Below are 20,092 nucleotides of genomic sequence, written 5' to 3'. Positions count from 1 at the left end.
GCACAATTAAGAAACCATCAGCAAAATGAAAAGGGAACCAGCTGTATGAGAAAAGGTATTTGCCAATACATTGGACAAGGATTTAGTCTTCAAAATATGTAAAGAGCCCATATGACTCAACACAAGGAAGACAAACAATCCAATTACAAATGGGACTTCAGGTCAAGAAGGTGGTATAGGTAAACACGGCTTGCCTCCTCTCGCAACCACATCAACATTACAACTAAAATATAGAACAACAATCACTTAGAACCAACGGAAATTGGGATAAATGGAAGTCTGACAAGTATGGAATTAAAGAAACCACGCCCATCCACACTGGTAGGAGGGGTGATAGAGGTGGAACGGCCTGGTTCCATATCCACTTGAGATGGATAAAAGTTCAGGAGGGATATCTCAGGAGCAAGGAGTCCCAGACTCACAGCAGGCCCCCCAGACCAGGGTTCCAGTGCTAGGAAGATAAATCCACACAACATCTGGCTGCAAAAAACAGCAGGGATTGAGTTGCTGGAAGAAACTTCTCAAGTCCCAAACAGTTCCCTTTAGAGAACTCACACACAGACTTACTCAGATTAACCCTCTCTGAGCTCCAGCACCGGGGTAGCAGCTTGAAATGCATCAGTAGCATGCAGGGTGAGAAGGAGGGGAACTGAAGTGTCTGGCATCAAGGAGAAAGCTGAGGGACAGTTTTCTGTCAGACAGAAAGGTAAGCAGAGGCCATTGCCCCTTTTCTGAGTCCTTCCCCACAGAGCCACAGAGCCACAGATCTGGCGAGCTGGTAGCATACCTGAGACTCCATCAGCCTGGCTAACATTGTTTGCCCTGGCCTGGAGATCCCCTGATACTCTGTCCCGCCCAATTTACAGGCTTGTCCAAATTTTTAACTGTAAATTTTCCACATGAATGGCTGATCTTGGCTCACGGTTCACAACTTCCTAAATCCTCTCAGACAAGCAACAGCTGGTCTCAGTGAGCCCCTCACTTCTGTACATCCTGCTAAGTGGCCCCAGGCCAGGCACTAGCAGAAGCCAGCCTAGATTCACAGTTTGGCTTCACCTGGGAATCTCCAAGCTCAGCAAAAGGAGCAGACATCTTAGACAGCTTTATAGCTCATGCAGGGTCTCCCCAGGCAAAACACAGGTTGGGGCTGACTTTAGCCTGCACCACCCAGGATATCCGAAAGCCTGCACACTCAGTGGACAACTTCAGACCACATCACAGCACCAACCCTCTGCCCCTACACAGCTGATTCTCCACAGAAGGCAGAGGCTAGTGGTCAGTGGTCATAGCCAGTCCTTCAGCTGACTAGTTGGGTAATTCCCTTCCATTGACCTGCCAACAGCAATCAAGGCTCAATTACAAGAGGAGAGTGTACTCAGCACACACGGACGGCACAACTCGAGTGCCCAGTTTGGGTGATAGAGAAGACTGTGCCACTGGACCCTACAGGACACCTACTACATTAGGCCATGCTACCAAGACAGGGAGTCATAGCAGCTCTACCTAATATATAGAAACAAACACAGGGAGGCTACCAAAATGAGTAAAGAAACACAGCCCAAATAAAAGAACAGATCAAAACTTCAGAAAAAATAACTAAACAAAATGGAGATAAGAAATTTATTAAATGCAGAGTTCAAAACACTGGTTATAAGGATGCTTGAGAAACTTAGTAAGGACCTCAACAGCATAAAAAAGAATAGTCAGAAAGGAAGGATGCACTAATTGAAATAAGGGACAATTTATGGAGAAACAACAGTAGAGTGGATGAAACTGAGTATTGAATCAATGATTTAGAACATAAAGACGCAAAAAACAACCAATGAGAACAACAAGAAGAAAAAAGAATCCCAAAACAAAGAGGGTTGTGCAAACAGCCTGTGTAACAATTTCAAGTATTCCAACATCTGCATCACAGGGGTGCCAGATGGAGAAGAAAAAGAAAGAAATTGGAAAGCTTTTTGAAAAAATAATGAAAGAAAACTTCCCTTAATTTTGTGAAGGAAGTAGACATGCAAGTCCAGGAAGCACAGAGAATCTGAAGAAAGGTCAATGAAAGGAGGCCCACTGTAAGACACATCATAATCAAAATGCCAAAGGTGAAGATAAAGAGGGAATCTTAAATGCAGCAAGAGAGAAGCAGTTATTTACTGGCAGGGGTGTCCCCATAAGACTGTCAGCTAATTTCTCAAAATAAACTTTGTAGGCTAGAAGGGATTGGCAAGAAATATTCAGTCATGAAAATTAGGGACCTACAGCCAAGCTCTACCCAGCAAAGATATCATTTAGAATTGAAGGGCAGATAAAGTGCTTCCTAAACAAACAAAAAGAACTAAAGGAGTTTATCATCACCAAACCATTATTATATGAAATGTTATAGAGGCGTATTTAAGAAAAAGAAAACCAAAACTATGAACAATAAAATAGCAATAAATACCTATCTATCAACAACTGAATCTAAAAAACAAACTACACAAACAAGAACAGAGACAGAATCATGGATACAGAAAGCATTTTGATGGTTGCCAGATGGGAGGGGGGTAAGGTGGAATGGGTGAAGAGGTGAAGGGATTAAGAAGTGCAATTAGGTAATCACAGAATAGCCATGGGGATGTAAAGTACAGTACAGGAAATGGAGTAGCAAAAGAACTTATATGCATGACCCATAGACATGAACAATGCTGTGGGGATGGCCTGAGGGAGTGGGGAATGCTGGGTAGAGGGGGACAAATGGGGAAAGTTGGGACAACTGTAATAGCATAAACAATAAAAAATGAAAAAAAAAGAGTTGCAAAAATTTTGTTTAGGTTTCCATGCCTTTGTTCCTGATGAAACTCATGCAGTCTTATTAGATATTAAATTTACCTAGCATTTCCTATCTTGTGGGGGAGGGGAGCTCCACAGGGCTCCCCTGGCCACCAGGGATGAGAATAAGTCTACCAAGACATGATCTGCTTGGGGAGGAAAGGTGGCTGATCTCTCAAAGGAGAAGAACCAGGAAGGAGCCTGTTCCTCAATGGGTGTTTATTGGGTTTATTTGCATAGGAATACAGGGCATATATGTAAAGTTCATCAATCATTGTCAGGCAGTAAGGATCAAACAATGGATAACATTCAAAGAACTATAAGGGCTTATTTAGAGTTCGAGTCAGATAGCTAAAGGGCCATAAAACGTTGGGGAACAAACTCACTTCATGCTTGGACCCTTATCATTTAAATTGAGGGTATTAGCAAAGTAGGCTTCATGGGATTTTATGCATTCTTTCTTAGGCCTGATCATCCTAGGGAACCTGCCCTTTCCAGCACAGGGCCACACCCATCTCCAGCATTGTTTCAGGCTTAAGTTAGGCAACGGAAGTAAAGCAGCCAAGAGATTAGACTTCTTGCAGACAGAATGAGGACTAAGGTTATGTCAAAGCCGAGTGACAAGGGTCCGTCACCCCCTTTTTCTATAGCTCCCCCCCCCCGAAGTCCTTCCCTGAGGGCCCCTTCATGACCATGCCTGTCTTAGGTCATCCCTCCTTTGAGGAATCTCACCCATCATTGACTAACCAGTCATCCGCCCAGGGCCAAGCAGGGTGAAGTGAAAGGGGGTGGTCCCAAGGTCTTTTTACTCAGCCTTAGCCATGAGGGGTTACAGTTTCTGAAACCAGGCAGGGCAGTTCCCAACACTATCTCATTATTAAACCACTGATTTACAACTGCAATGTCCACAAAAATAATAACTGTCTGATTCTCTTTGAGTTAGGTAATGAAAACAGATCCCATTGGTAATGTAGTATAAAGATGACCTAATATGGCTTTGGTAAGTATACAAGGGTTGGCAAAAGTAGGTTTACAGTTGTTCATATGGAAAATAATGCAATAATTAATAAATAATGATACAAGAATAAACTATGTTTCCCATACTCACAACTATAAATCAACTTTTGCCCACCCCTGTATTTTTTAGTTAATCTGATTATGAGGAAGAGAAATAAAATGTATAGTAAGCTGCATATTTGAAAGTTATGAAGAGAGTAGATCTTAAGAAGTTCACATTACAAGAAAAAAATGTGTAACTATGTATGGTGATCATTTTGCAATATATACAAATACCAAATCATTATGTTGTACACCTGATACTAACATAATGTTCTAAGTCAATTACATCTAAAAAATGTTTTTAAATAAAAAAGGGACCATTTCTTTATAAGTATAATCTGTAATTGAGTGAAAAAGATCTACAAAAGATATTACGAAGAAATAGGCATACAATAGCAAATAAATGGGTGAATTATATGTCAGTTTATAATATATGGTAATAACATAGTAATATATGAAATGCACCCATTTATTTGATATATTTGCTATAATATGTAGTAATGTATATATAATATGTAGTATATATGTATGTATATAGTATGAATGTGTATGTATACATGTATATATATATCCCATCCCTTTGTTGATATTGCATGCTTATTCTTTTGTGTGTATTTTAAACAAATGATGCCAAAAGAATATTCATGAAAATGTTAATAGAAGTTGTGTGGGTGGCAGAATTCCAGGTAATTTTCATTATTTTATTTATTCTTTCCTGACTCACCTTTTTACAAGGAGTGTGTTTTACAAAAATAATACAGTTCTCAAAAAATAAGAAAAAGCACCAATTCCTATTACTGTTAAAAAACTACACTCCATTGCAAACTCTACATCATGCAACAGGAAGCACACGTCGAATACAATTGTGTGCTCAACACGTGGGTACCGTGTTGCTTTTTCTAACTCTGAGTGTGGCATCAGGAATTCCATAGCTAATTCAACAGCAACCTTTCTTAGCAATTTGCCATCATTATGTTTTCCCAATACACGATTCTTAGTTTTAACAGGACAAAAGCCATCTTTCTGTTTTCATAATGAATTTGTTTATGTACTATTTAATCCATTATAACAATTACAACATTATAATCCATTATAATAAGTACAACAGGTTGGTAAGCACTAACTCAACTTAATAGGGACAGAAGTGTATGGGTGGCTTAGGTCAGGATCCCTGGAAAACACACAGGAAGTGAAGGTTGGTATAGAAAGTTCATTGAAAACTGTTGTCAGGAAAACACCTTTAAGGGAATGAAGGAAACCCATAACTGAGCAGGGGGAGAATTACGATAGGGTAACAACAGAATTTCCAAGCAACCCCTGGCAGAGCTCTGGAGCTGAAATGGCTCTTCAAAGTTGTCCCAAAACAATGCAAGGACCTTTAGGCTCCTAAGGCACTGACTAGTCATTGAACGTGACTGTCCCTAGGGCGGGGATGTAACTCTGGGTGAGGCAACTTCCCTCTCCCAAAGGCGGTTCCTGCAGAGGGATTCAGCTGCAAGCCCCTGACATTTCAACTTCCCCAACAGCTGAAAGAATGGGTGCCTCAGTCCTGGGGGTGGGGGTGGGTAATTTGGGTAGCCCACCCCAACGACCACCACAGCCCATCCTCACACTACTCGGATCCACATGCTTCATGTATTTATCCCATACGAGGACAGCTGCCTCAGGATTCTTATGGGTCTCATTTCCTGAAAAGTTTTACAAGAGAACAAGAAGAAGGGTAGCGGAATGAACTGTGAGTTGTAGTTCATTTCAAGGCCACACCTGACACTCACTGTGTCCTTTCAGTGAGTGTGTCCACTTAACCCTCAGCTAATGGCTTTGTTGCTCCAAGCGGCTTACTTTGTGGGGCAACACCGACCCTCACCCCTGAGAGGTCTGAGTCCCTTGTCACCACACCATCTCACATTGTGCCAGTTACACTTGTGTATTTGTGGTAAGCAGTTAGATAGACATGAGAAGAACAAGGACGACAAGCCAGGTACAGAAGGTCACCAGGGTGGATAGCCCCCTAACCCCGTGCCTAGCTATAGGCAAAACCTGGAAAACAAGGATCTTGTCCCTGGGGTAACCTTTCCTCCCCTAGCATTTCTCCACTTCTGAGGTTTAGATCCCCTGACTTTTCATATCACTGGTCATGTGGTTCATGCCCTCCCCAACCTTATCCTCCTTTGGTATGTCGCTAATCATAAACTCCCTCAGAGGGGAAACGAACAAGGGGGCCAGAGAATAGCCCTTAAGCATTAAAACCCCAAGACAATGAGGTTCTGACCTGCATCAAATCTAGGCCTCAGCTGTGTTTAAGCTTCAGGCCCTGACAGCAGCAAAACCAGACAACCTGGTACAAGACTGACCTCAGAACCAGCTGCATTGGCTCATGCCCCCCCCCCCCCCCCCCCCCCCCCCCCCCCCGGCCCTGGTGCTGACCAATCAGTGGAGCCCACGACCTTGAAAGGACAGGCCTCGAAAGCTGATGAATATTCTACTGAGATATTTCCCTGGGACCTCCCCTGAAATCTCCACCCTTAAAAGCCTGTAGGCACAAGTACCCAGCTCCTCTTCCTCCTGGGAACTTCCCAGCATCTCTCCCCTCCTCTTCCCCCGACCCACAGGCACTTTACCTTCACCCTTTTCTCTCCTAAGCTCCAGGGGCTTTCTTTAGCCTCTGTAACTTCTTTCCTGAGCCCATGTCTTCTACTGCTCATTTCTTCTACCTCTGTGACTTTCTAAATAAACCGTCTCTTATAGTTGGAGTCTTGCCTCTGAATCATTCCCTAGACAGAACTCAAGTACGAAGGTTGCTGAACCAGGTGTCATTTGACTCCACCTGGTCTAACACCTGGTGCCATTCTTGCCACACCAACACATTCACCATTGACGCCGAACAGGGAAGCACCAAGAGATACCACCACGGTGGGGCTTCTGGATGTGAAGCATTCTTTCCTGCCTCGATTGTGCAAAATAACTACCTTTTTCTGATGATGAATAGGTTTGATTACCCTTCAGTACAAGTATGGTGATTCTTTTGTTCCCTACAATCCCATCTCTGTTGGCATGAGGAGCCCTAAATGGCAGGGCAGCATTGGTACCTTAAATTTTAATGGGACTAATAATAAGCCTTCTAGTGGAAGCACTCCACTATGAGAACCAGGACCTCCAGATGCTGAAAAGCTACAATGGAGAGGACAGGAAGTACAAACTCCCCCAAGTGAGTCACTGAGAGCAAACACAAATGGAGCCGGTTTTTCTTCCACTGTTTGGTTCCCTGTCCCATATACTCTGCCAACTGGGAACACAGTAGTAAACAGGGTGGGTAATTTAAGATAGATGCTGCATTCTGGAGGATGGATGCCCATATTCACAGAATATCATCACCAAGTTGCACCTTCCAAAGCCATTCTACCCGCTGAGGCCAGCAGCTTCTGGATGATGTGGCACGTGAGAGGTCTGGCAGGTCCCGTGGGCACGTGCTCCCTGGTGTGCCTCTACTGCTGTACAGTGGGTCTCTCGGTCCGAAGTGCTGTCATGCAGATTCCAGGTTAGTGATAAAAATGCTCTTAGATCCTCTGATACGGGTGCTTGCTGAGGCCCTGTGCATAGGAAAGCAAACTGATGCCCAGAATATGTTTGTTTCCAGTAAACATAAATCAACTTGTCATCGTTGGTCTTCTTGAGGGATGACGCTGCATCAGAAAACTCAATCTGATGTTGAGCTGACACCTAGCTAAGTTGAGCTGAATTCAACAGCTGCTGGCAAGTTGGACATTTGGCCTTAGTAAGTGGAAACTCGTACTGTGGAGCCCACGCATACCTTCCACTGCTGTCACAATAGCTATTCAGTTCCTGCAGCAATGAGCCCCCCTTGGGTGGCTGATAGCAGAGGCTGCCTAACATCAACAGGCCAAGTCCTCTGCCTACTTGGTTACCTTGTGCTTCCTTCCTAGTGGATGCTTTCTGGTGGATGTGAACATGCAGTACAAAGGTCGTCACACTTCATGCCCCTTCTCATAGGTTCAGTCCCAAGCTTCCCTCCAGACCTCGTCCTCCCTGGTCCTTCCAAACTGCCTCCTTCCAAGCCCCTGCCCTACCAGCCCAACCATTTGTCATTCTCCATGGGTTTAATATCTGTTCTTGTCTTGGGCTACTTTTCCTCCCTCCCTCCCTCCCTCCCTCCCTTCCTTCCTTTTTTAATTTATTGATTTGAAAGAGAAAAACAATTTTCTGTTCCACTTATATTTGTGCCCTGACTGTGGATCGAACCTACAATCTTGGCACATAGGAGCTGGTTGGAGATGACACTCCAACCAACTGAGCTACCCAGCCAGGGCAAGTGACTTCTCTTGTACAAATTGAATGACCAGGTGCACTAACTGAAATTCTGTCTAGTGGATTTCCCCTCATTAATGTCTTTTTGAGGTACCCCTAAGTGGGACTTAGTCCAAATTTTAACAATTCTGTTCTGCAGAAGATACCGATAAGTAAATAAAAAGGCAAGCCACAGTCTGTCGAAAATACTTGCAAATCACGTATCTGACAAGGGCTTGTATCACAAATGCATAAATAATTTTCAAAACTTAACATTAAGAAAATAAACAACCTGATAAAAAATGGGAAAAGTTTTGAACAGACACTTTACCCAAGAAGATATCCCAATAGCAAATATCCACATGAAAAGATGCTCAATACTGTTTATCACCGGGAAAATACAAGTTAAGATCACAGTGAGATACCCCTACACACCCATGACAGTAACGTTGGAATGCTTTGTGAGGGTGAAGAGAAACTAAAATTCTATGCATTGCTGGTGGGGATACAGAATCAATCGCACAGCCATTCTAGAAAAGAGTGTGGCGATTTCTTTGAAGTCAAACATTGCTTACCATATGACTCAATAATTTCACTCCTAGATATTCACCCCCCCTGAAAATGAAGACTTAAAGTAGCACAAAAACCTGTATATACATGTTTACAGTGTCTTTGTTAATAATCACCCTAAATTGAAAGAAACCCAAACATCCTTCATGTAGTGAATGAATGAACACACTGTAATTATCCATACAAAAGAATACTATGCAGGAATAATAATAAAAAAAAACACGGAACCATTATACAAGCAAGAATGTGGAAGAATTTCAAATGCATTATATTATGTGAAAAAAAGTCCAGATTCAAAAGGCTGCAGACCACATGGTTTTATTTATGGAAAAGGCGTAAGTATAGAAAGAGTAAAAAAGTAGCGACCAGGGCCGGAGAGTAGAGAGTAGAGTTAGTACAAAAAGGCAATATAAAGGAATTGGTGGGGGGAGGGGCACAGAACGGTGCTGCATCTGCCGCTGCTGGTGGTTATATGACTGTGCATGTTTGTCAGAACTCATAGAACTGCATACCAGAAACAATACATTGTAGTGTATGTGGTTTATTTAAAAAACTTAAAGATTTCCCATTAAAAAACAGTTGATATTTGCTGGCAGTAACCAACTATTTGATCTTACCTGAAAACCCACATCTTTAAATGTGTAGCTATATAATAATATGGACCATCTGTTTTAAAATAGCTTTCTCCTGATGTCACGTTTTAAAATTGGTATGTCTAGAAATGTAAAGGAAAGAAAATAGACTTGACCTCAAAGAGCCCACATGTTAAATCATTTCTTTCCCTTCAAACCTGGAAATATACATTTAAGTGACAGATATAGAGAAAAAACTCTTTCACTTGTGAAACTGTCAAATTCTCCAGCATCAGGCCCACCCAGTATCCGGCTAGAAGCTGAGAGGGTCTCCCTTTTGAGGGGCCTCCCTGCTTTTTGAGCCCCTGACTCCATGGGAGGGGCTCTCTCTCACCCAGGCACAGGGCTCCTCCCCCAGGCCCTGGGGAGTGGGTCAGTGGGGCTGAGGCAGTGGTTGCTGGCTATAGGGCCCATCTGGTTGCTTCTTAGTAAGCCCTTACTTAGGCAAGAGGGGGTCTGACCTGATTGTCTTTCTGTAGAACATGTGGTACTTTTTGTCAGCTTGCCCTTGGTCATCAACAGGAAAACTCCTCCTCTATGTCCTATTCCATTAGGAAAACCTCACAGAGCAATAGGACCACAGGAAGAGTCCCCCTCAACATCCTACAACACATGTGTGGCCAATTCAGTATTAGCATTTGGCAAAAGGTAGGGAGAAAGGACAGTGCATCCAGGGTGCAGCAGCATGTCCTTGGCATGGCTGACAATACAGTCCCTGGAGTGAGTGGTCCCCGAGGAGAAGACCGTGCACTGGCACGAGATGCTCCAAGTGGATTTCTGAATGCATGAGTTATGTGTTTGGACAGAGAGAGGAGAACCTGAAGCTTATAATGAGCAGGCTTATTGGAGGAATGGGAGGTGAGAGGGTAAAAGGATAGCATGTTACTGACTGAGAAGGAAATTTCAGAATCCCAGAACTTGGAAGTGAAGCAATCCTATAATTATTGTAGGTTGCTGCAGAGAAGCGGAGCTGGAGGATGCTTGAGTTAGGGAGACTGACTAGGAGGTCACGGTGTTGACTGGCTCATCGTATCATTTGTTCCTTTATTTATTCATCCAATTCTTGGTGGGTGCTGTGTGTGTGTGCCACACACTAGGCCTTGGAGCTATGACAATGAATATATGTTTTCTGGTACACGTAGCGATGGTGTCGGCGGACTTAATGAAAAAGTAAGAAGGACACTGTAGGATAGTGATTTTGGAGTTAAGACTGTCTGGATTTTGAGTCCTAGATCCAGGCACTTAATAACAATGGGACTTATAACTTACTTATCTCATTTGTGCCTCAGTTTCCGCTTCTGTCAAATAAAAATACCAATAGTGCCTACTTCATAGGGTTGTTGTGATTAACATGGTAATTCATTAGTGTTAAGTTTTAGAACAGTGACTGAAACCTAGTAAGTCCTCCATAACTATTAGCTATTAATAATTTATGTCAGGTAGTAAAAAGTGCGATAAAGGAAAATAATTCAGGTAAGGGGCCGAGTGCAGCGGTAGGGCTATTCTAGGTCAGGGGTCGGGGGACGGTCTCTCTGAGGAGGTGGCATGTGAACAGGGACATGTGAATGGTGTGAGGGAACAAGCAGGGCAAAGGTCTGGAGAAAGACTAATTTGGGTAGCAGAAAGGACAGCCCTGGGGCAGGGGAGACCTTCAAGGCCTAGGGAAGGGGGTGAAGAAAACCGATGCTGAAGACAGTTGAGCCAGTCCCTACCCCACTGTGCTCCTCCCTTTTGTGCCTTGGGAAGACAGGCCATCTGTGGGGCTCTGATCACCTCTGGCAGGTGCCGCGTTAGAGGTGTGGGAGGTATCTCTGTGGCACATTGAAAATTTTAGAGACAGAGAAATTTGAGCTTCATGGCATGTTATATTCATATCTATATAAAATGCTACTACACAAGTTAGAAAATATTCAGAGCTCCACAGTCCCTCATCTTTTTTAAATAAGAAGGGTAATACAATGCCTGTAAACACAGTGTATGTATTAACATCCCATTAAAGGCTGGAGCAAAATGAATAAATACTGATGCGGAGTGGCAGAAAGACTATACATAGCCTCATGTGAGTTAAGATTTTTGTCTCCAAATGAAGCACGTCAGGTTTTGCTGTCAAAGAGTTACCCAAAAACTTTGGGTTTACAGTGCTTCTTGAATTTTGGAATTCCAGTTAACGGATCGTGAACCTGTACTAATCTGCAAGATCAGCACTCTGGGGAGCAACATGCAGAAGACAAAATAAAAAACCAATACTGCAATTCTGTCTTACCTGCTGTTTTTGAAATATTTCGCATTTGTTACACATAAACGCTTGTTAAGATCTGCTTGAGTTATCTGAAGAACCCTCACTGCACACAGAACAGTGCAACTCCATGACTTCCACAAAGGGAGGTATGAAAGGTTTATAGAGTTGATGGTAAAAACCTATACGGCACGAAGTTCCTGGTAACCAGAACGACCTTGTACAAAAAAGAGAGCTTGTCCGTTTCCCTCTAGCCAGCCAGTTTTGTTTCTCAGGTAGAGGGCTTACAACAAGAGCGGGAGTTACCTAAGTCGCAGTGTTAGTGTCTGTTTAAGGAGAGTTCCCAAAGGGACCGGGTATTCAAAGCCTTTCAGGGCGCACAGAAATGCTGAATTTACTCTCAGAAACTTCTGACATCAAAAAGGTACGAAGGGATACAACACCTGAACATTGTTCCCTTTCAATCGAATGTTTATTCAACCCTGAGTGCCAGAAGCTTTGAAACAATCTAATCGGCAACCCGGATCTCTAAGTTCTCTGGGTCTCAATGAGCCGCAGGCCTTTGCCCGCTGGTCCTGGCTTCTCTGGGGGTCCCAGCGCGTCCGGCGGAGGGCTGGCTGGTCGGCCCCCCGCCGCAGGGCTCCGGCCACCAGGGGGCGCTGCGGCCCCCTCTCCCGGGAGCGGCCGAGCCAGCCCGGTGGGTGTTTCTCTCTCCCTCTCGCGCTCTCTCCTCCCGTCCTCACATCCGGGTCTGGAGCGCGGCCGCTGTCAGTGGCGGTGCGGGCGCGTTGGGGGCCGGGCCGGGGCGCAGTAAATGGCGGCGAAGAGAGGCGGAGCGGCGGCCGCGTTCAGCCTAGAGACCCCGAAACTTTAGACTCGAAGCCCCACAACTTTCCGGGAAGTGCTGCCGCTCCGGGGGCGTGGACGGAAGGGGAAACCGAGGCGGAAAGCCTAGGGGGAAGCGGAGGAGAGCCGGGGGACTCGAACCTGCAGCCCGGGCGGTGGCGGAGTCCGCCAGTGCCTCGCGCCGCCGCGGCCCCCGCCTCCTTCCCCGCGGCCACCGAGCCGGAGCCGCGCGCCGCGCCGAGCCCGGGACTGCGCGGGGCCTCGCAGGCGGCGGCGCGCCGAGCTCAGCCGGGCCCCCTCCTCACGACCTCCGGCCCTGTTGCTCGGTGCACCGCGCGCGCGTGAGGTCGGGGCTGGGGCTCCCGGGGGCTTCGGGGCGAGGAGAAAGCCGGGCCACGCGCAGCCCCCGCTGTCCCGGGGTCGTGGGGCGGGCCCCGGGTGTTGCATGCGGGGTGGGGCGGCCGTGAGCCGGAGGCGAAGATGGAAGGCTTAACGCTGAGCGATGCGGAGCAGAAATACTACTCGGATCTCTTCTCCTACTGCGACATCGAGAGCACCAAGAAGGTGGCGGCCAACGGGCGGGTGCTGGAGTTGTTCCGGGCCGCACAGCTGCCCAACGACGTGGTCCTCCAGGTAACGTCGCCGCCCGCGTCTCCCTCGGCGCCCGGGGGTCTGCCGGCCACCGAGGGGTCTTTACCCGGCCGCTCGGGCCTCCTGCGGTCCGCCTGGGGGGTGGGAGTGGGCGCCGATTCCAGAAGGGCCTGCGGTGGGCCGGTTTCCCCCGGCTCCACCGCCCTCGGCCGGGGCCGCAGGTGCCCGGGCCGCCCGCACTCGCGCCGCGGTCGAGGGGGAGGGGGTCGCTCTTAGAGGACAAAAGTCTTGCAGAGATACGGTGGAGCGGGGGTGCTTCTATTATCTCTGAAGAGCCCGAGACCTGTATCTCTCGGCTATCCCTCAGACTCTGTGATTTTCAACCCTGGAAGAGCAACTTCGGATGAAGGATCTTGGATTGTGATCATGTCTTTGACTCCTCGTCTTGGTGTATACGTAGCTCCTCGGTTCCTGCATAGTAGTAAAGTCAGTAGTATAGGTAAAAAAAAAATTTTTTTTAAATTCTAGAATAAACCGAACAGACACGATGAAGTGGGTTTTATAGATTTAGACATCGAAGAAGCAGGTTTTCTAAGGAAGCTAAATACTTAGGGAGATTAAAACATTTGAACTTCTAACTAGTGGTTCTCAAGAAGACCTGGAAAGAGCTTATAGTTAACTAACTGTACAGCGTGTGAGTGATGTAAATGGGACAGCGTTTCGATTGGCACTCGATAACATTCGGTGGAAGTTGTGGATTTGGGTCGGGAGATAAGTGTTGAGCAGCTGGAGGTCAGACGTGCCTATTTGTCTCAATCTGTAGTACTAGTGGAGCAGCGGAGTAAGTTGTGAGCTTTTTCTATGACATCCGTTTTCCTAGAAGTCCTTACCTAATGTATGCGGTGGGCATTAATGTTACTGTTTAATGATTCATAGCTGCTGGTAAGCGTCTGTCTAAATAGCCTATCAGGAACACAGGTCTTAGGCTCTTATCTATATGATGATTGAAGCTATTGTCCAAATCGCCAAAACTTAAAGCCCAATGCATCGTTATGATGCAGTGGACTGCAGAGAGCGGAACTCAGGAGTTTCGAGGCCTGGAGTCTTGGACCCCACTCTGTCGTGAACTAACACTGTGACTTTGGGTCAGGCACTTCACTCTTCAAGCCTAAGAGTGCTCATTTCTAGAATGAGAGTCAAGTTTTTTCTAACAAAAATTCTGGGAAGTATAAAAATCCACACAGGCCTGTTTTAGAAGTTCCCTTTGCAGTAACTATGACTAAGTTGAATGAATACTATTTTTTAAAACAATCTTGTATGTTTTACATTGCTTTTTAAAAACCTTGGGAGGAAAAGCTGGGTGTCTTACATGCTAACAACTAGGAGTCTCACATTCGTGCTGCTGACAAGGAAAAGGGTTTTAGGCTTTTTCCTACCACAATCTCTGTCACATACTCTTTGTTTTTTTACAACCCTTTAAAAATGTAAAAACCATTCTTAGCTCAGGGGCATGCAAAACAGGGCCTCTAGGTTGCTGACCCTGCCAAGGGATACTGTTTTCATATGGTTTTGGTGTGGTCAGAACATGGTCTTTTTGTAGGAATAACAAAACATACACCTTCAGGTCATTTAGGAACTAAAATTAAGGAGAGATCTCCCATGTTCTGTTTTGGTTTATGTCTTTGGGGTGGAAGAAATGAAATAAACTGACTCATTTTTTTAGGACTTTGATTGTACTACTTAGGATAGACAAATTAGCATTAATTAACCTTTGCTTGAAATATGTTTAATCCAATCCAGTTATTTTCATGCTTTGCTTAATTTTATTAACATTGAAAAATAAATTTCTGTAGCCTGTTTGTATAGAGAACTTAAATAGCATAAATATTCCGGACTCAGTTACAAGTTGGAAGCTATAGGCACTCCTTAAAGCAGAACTCGTACAGTAACTTATACTAAATAGCAATTTGGGTATCTCAAAGGCAGTTTACTTAAAAAATGGCTTAAGACATAAAATGTGAGACAAAGGGGAGAGAATGTGGATTTAGTTCCCTTAAGGCAGTTTGAGATCACCTGAAAACACAGCCCTCCTCTGCTTTCAAAGGGGTAAGCTCACATGTGATGTTGAGTTATCTGCCTAGCACTGGGCCAGGCATCCCACAGCATCAGAAGAGTAAGAAGCTCTCAGGGACCTTGTAAACTACAGGAATACATGTGTAACATAAAGCAGAATGTGAATACCATAGGAAAGGCACACAGGAAGTATGATCAGGAAAGGCTTCTTAGTTCAGATGGACTTTAAATTAGTGTGGAGGGAGGGCAGTGGGATTAAGAGGACTGCCAGGGAGAAAAAAAACATGACCAAAGGTGGAAAGTGTAGGAACCTTTCCAAGGACTAGCTGATACCTTGTGCCAAAGGTAGAGTATGTTTTCGGGGTAATGGAACACAGAGCTAGACTATACTAGGAAAGACTATAAAAAACAAGTGGAAGATTTCATATTTCAGTAGGCAGTGGAAACTCATTGATCATTTTTGACTTCGAGTGAGGAGGACAGTAGAGGCTGGGGAAGGAGGCTCACCCAGTGGTCTGGAACGGCTGCTAGGTGATGGGCATCCAAACTGGAGCAGCCACACTAGAATAGAAAAGGAGGGGCTGGCTGAACAAACAGGTCTGTGTTATTGAAGGTCTGCTAGGTACTCACTGTGCGAGGTGCTCTGTGGGATAATGTTTAATCGAGGCCAAATTATCAAGGCTGAGTGGAGAGCTTTCAACTAATTGTGGAGGTAACAGAGTTGTAGATATAAGAGAAATGACTCATAAAAGCAGTGTTTTAGGAAGTCTTTCTTTTTTAAAGATTTTATTTATTTATTTTTAGAGAGTGGGGTAAAGAGGGAGAGAAACATAGATGTTAGAAAGAAACATCAATTGGCTGCCTCATATACATGCCCTGACTGGGGACCAAACCTGCAACCCAGGCATGTGCCCTCATGGGGAATCGAACCTGTGACCTTTTGCTTTGCAGGACAATACCCAACCAGCTGAGCTACACCAGTCAGGGCTTTAGGAATTCCTTAGGAGATCAGTGGGACAGGAGTTAGAGGGAAGAAACTGGAGATGAATTTGGGGACTGATTCTCTAAAGGCATATATGAAATGGTGAGGAACTGGGCCTAGGTACTCTAATGTAGGAGGAGGGAAGGCATTGGTGAGGGCAATTACTTCGTCCTCTGGGAGGCATTTGGCACTGTCTGAACATATTTTTGGTTGTCATAACTGGGGGGAGGGAGCAGTTATACTGGTGTCTGGTGGATAAAGGTGAGAAATTCTGCCAAACTTCCTACAATACAGGGAACAAACTCCCACAGCAAAGAGTTACCTGGCCCAAAATGTCAACAGTGCTGAGATTGAGACAGTCTGACCTGGACTCGTGGTGGCAGAGGGGCAGAAAATGAGGCCAGAGATACAGTAGAGATTATGCAGGTAGACTTGGTGACATTGAGATGACAAAAGAATAGGGCAACAATTATGTTCTATTGGAACCCACTCAGTTAGAAAAGGGACTGGAAGAGGGCCTGATTTTTAGAGAGATAATCATGAATTTGATTTCAGGCATTTTGAGGTAGCAATGCAAATTTCCAGGAGATAGTTGGAAACAGGTGGAGATTTGTCTACCTTAGTGCTGGTTCTTGCAGTGAAGTCGAGGTGTTGGGGTCACTTCTTCCTTTATCACCTAATTTGTCTCGGGACAGGGACAGATAGCTTCTCACACTAGGCATGCATCTGCACATCAGGACTTTGACAGATGTAGTAGTTTTCAGCATTTGTTAATAAAAGCACGAGATGGCTGAGTCATCTGGGGGAATAAGCCTAGGAACAAAGAACAGAGGACCCAGAACTGAAGGAGGAAGGAGCTGGCCTTTATTGAGTGCTTATTATGTTCCTTTTACCAGGCAAATAACTTACATGGAGGAATTCATTTGATGTTTGCAACATCTCTGAAGTGGATGTTAACTAGGAACTTGATAGGTAGAGAAATTAAATAATTAGTGAATAGAGTCTCTCTTCCAATTTACATGTATATGCATTTTCTCCTTCACGTAGTAAATACTTTTATGTATGATGATGTCTTGAAACACAGCCACTTAAGGGAAATAGGAAGATTTTTGCAGTTGGTAACCTGGGCACATAGATGCACAATTTTACATTACTGCAACTGTCAAACATCTTAAGGTGTGCTCATTAGTTATGCTTGTTTGGAATAGCAGAGTAAAACCTGTTTTGAGTTTAAGGGGGGTTTTTTTGGAGACAGTGTAGCAATACACAAAGCGATTAGCTAACACTTGATAGGATTATGCTCCACACCATAAAGGAGCAGGATTAGGGGGAGAAAAATCTGTCTCCTAGGATCTACTTGTAAGGAATTTTGCTGTCTGCTCTGCAAGAAAATATTCAGTGGCTTAAAAATATTTTTTTCCCAGAAGTAATTTATTTTTAAAGATTAGGGAAGGTATACTATTTACCACACTGTTTTCTTAGCTTTTACTTAAAAGCTCTATGTAGGGAAATGTTTTTAAAATGTCGTACAGATTTTGAATACATAATAACTTGACAGAAGTTTCCAGTACTAACTGTTCCTTTATTGAAGGTTATAAACAATGCACTCTATTAATGAGGCTGAAAAGTCTTTTAGATCATTTGTGTTGAGCGATATCTTGGTAGACTATTTGAATGACTCATTAATTAAATGGGGGAAAAGTAACAATAATGAAACAAACCATTTTGTCTTTCTCTTAAAATTTGTTCAATTGTAAGAATTACTCATTAGTGATAGGATTAAAAGAGGGAAACAGCCCCATTATGCACTGAAAATTATAAACTCAATACAAATAAATGTCAGGTTTGTTCTTCTGGAATTGTGATTATGTTCATTTGTGATTTCTGAATCACTAAAGTAGTTATAAGAACGTTAAAAAATAATCTTGCCTTAGACACTTTCTTATATATAGTTGAAAAACATATTATGGGGAGTACCCAGAAATACCTGGAGTTATGTTCTGGAGGGCAGGCCTCTTGTAGTACAGGCTTCCACCAGTAGGTTAGTGTGCTGGGAACCCATCTGTATCAGTGTACCTGCTGGCGTTGTTGTGAGAGGCTGCATTTCAGCTTCAGTGAAATTTTTTTTTTGAAGATTCTTTCAGCATGTTTTCCCATTTCGTGATGGGTAATTTATAAGCACACCTGCCCAAACCACACTGAATGTTCAGCAGTTTTTGACCAAAAACGGCATGACTCCCTTGCCCCACCCTCCCTCTTCATCCTGAGCGATTTTTTTTTGTTTGTTTGTTTCCCTGGATGAAAAAGTCCTGAAAGGAAAATGTTTTGCCATTGTGGAAGAGGTGAAACAAAAAACAATAGAAGCACTTAAATGGTGTCAAAATTGATAAATTCAAAAACTGTTTTGAGCAGTGGAAGAAAATCTCGATAGGTGCATTGCATCAAGTGGAGAGTACTTTGAAGGTGACTGAAGTTTAAACATGTAAGAATAAATACACAATTTTTAATAAATAAGTTCTGGGTTTTTGTGGGTCCCCCCCAACACCTCTACATTGTTTGTGGAAAAAGTCTCAATGGTTTTTTGTAGTGTTATAGTTACTTCAAAGTTTTTTCTCTTTTTTTATATCATATTGTGCTAGTTTTGGTCTTTTTTTTTTTTTCCTTTGGTTCCTTAACCTCTTTTGCACAGTTAGCTTTATTATTTTGGAAATTCATGCTAAGCATTGTGAGGAGCTGTGAAGGAGCCTGAGAGGTTGGTGTAAGGAGCACTGAAAGGGGAGGCACGTTCCAGTCCTGTCTTTAGCTAGTTTTGTGACCATGAACAGATCACTTAATACCCAGGTGTTAGTTCACACTGCATGAAATGATTGGATTGGATTTTCAAACAAGAGTGTAGGGGATGGCACCTTTAACCACAACTTTAAGAAAGTAGCGCACAGACTTGAAATTAGTTGCTTCGTGATTTTGACACTGGAATTGATTTTTTAATGTTTTGGGGGAAGAGTTGAATAGGAGAATTTCAAAGGCTTTTTAGGTGCTTAGTTCTTCAAGGTATCTAGAATTTTAAATGGGTGATAACACTTGACGTTTCTGATGTTTTCCCTCATACATGTCTCATTTTCTGTAGTTTTTCTGGTGACAGGTGTACTTTTATTTGTCTTTTCCCTTCTTTACCACTGTGTAAGGAATTTGTGTCTGATGGGTTGCACGCACTAAAAGGTATGGCAAAAAAATCAATGTAATAAGTTTGGCTCAGAAATCTTTTAAGTTCACACTACACACCAAATTTCATTGGGATTTGATAAATTATAGGACTTAGGCTTCAGAAAAAATTATATCTCCATTTTGTTTCAAGAATTGACTGTATGTTAAATTTGAGTCTATCTTGTTAAATATGAAACTAGAATTTATTAGATTGTGTATCTCCTTTCAACCTCTTCTAGGTTGTGGATTCCTTTGAGGTGCTGGCACACACATCTGCTTAGAAAAGATAGTTACACAAAATTTTGCATGTGATTTGAGGTTGCCAGCCTTCCCCCAGCCTAGTCAAGCTCACTCCGTGGACCACTGCCTAAGAAGGTTTTAAGGAAGAGCTGGTGGATCTGTGCAATGCTGAATGAACATGTGTCATCATAAAGTTTTGTGTATTTTCAATAAATACTTCTTTGTGGTTACTGTTTGTATTTGGGGTGTATATGCAGTGGTGAAAAATCAGAAAACTTCCCTGCCTTCATGAATTGTAATTTGTGCCAATGTAACAAAGGGAAAGCACTGTGTTAATAGAGAACCACGGGAAACAAGGGAAGCTGCTTAGGTATAAGGGAAAGCTTCTCTGAGGAGACGTGGACATGGAGTGAGGGAGAGAGGAGAAGTGTTTCACACAGAAAGGAACAGCATGTGAGAGGCCTGATGCTGGGAAGAGCTTCATGTGTTGAGGAAATGAAAAGCTGGAGCATTATGAGCAAGAGGGGAAAATGGCTATAGAGCCTTGTA

General features: G+C 43.7%; 1 protein-coding gene across 5 annotated transcripts in view; it reads left to right on the top strand.

Moving 5' to 3' along the window:
* Positions 1-12,555: 12,555 nt before the first annotated feature.
* The window catches only part of REPS1 (RALBP1 associated Eps domain containing 1), a 78,520-nt gene continuing 70,983 nt past the window's right edge, over positions 12,556-20,092 (top strand). For all 5 annotated transcript variants that reach the window (XM_036024784.1, XM_036024785.1, XM_028508743.2 and 2 more), the window contains exon 1: positions 12,556-13,086. In XM_036024784.1, coding sequence (XP_035880677.1) covers positions 12,934-13,086 — 153 coding nt within the window. In that variant the 5' untranslated portion in view covers positions 12,556-12,933. The remainder of the gene's footprint in view (positions 13,087-20,092) is intronic.

The sequence above is a fragment of the Phyllostomus discolor genome, chromosome 4 (genome assembly GCF_004126475.2).
Source record: "Phyllostomus discolor isolate MPI-MPIP mPhyDis1 chromosome 4, mPhyDis1.pri.v3, whole genome shotgun sequence".
Lineage (NCBI taxonomy): Eukaryota > Metazoa > Chordata > Mammalia > Chiroptera > Phyllostomidae > Phyllostomus > Phyllostomus discolor.
Note: the sequence above shows the minus strand (reverse complement) of the source record. Positions and strands in the feature narration are given on the sequence as shown.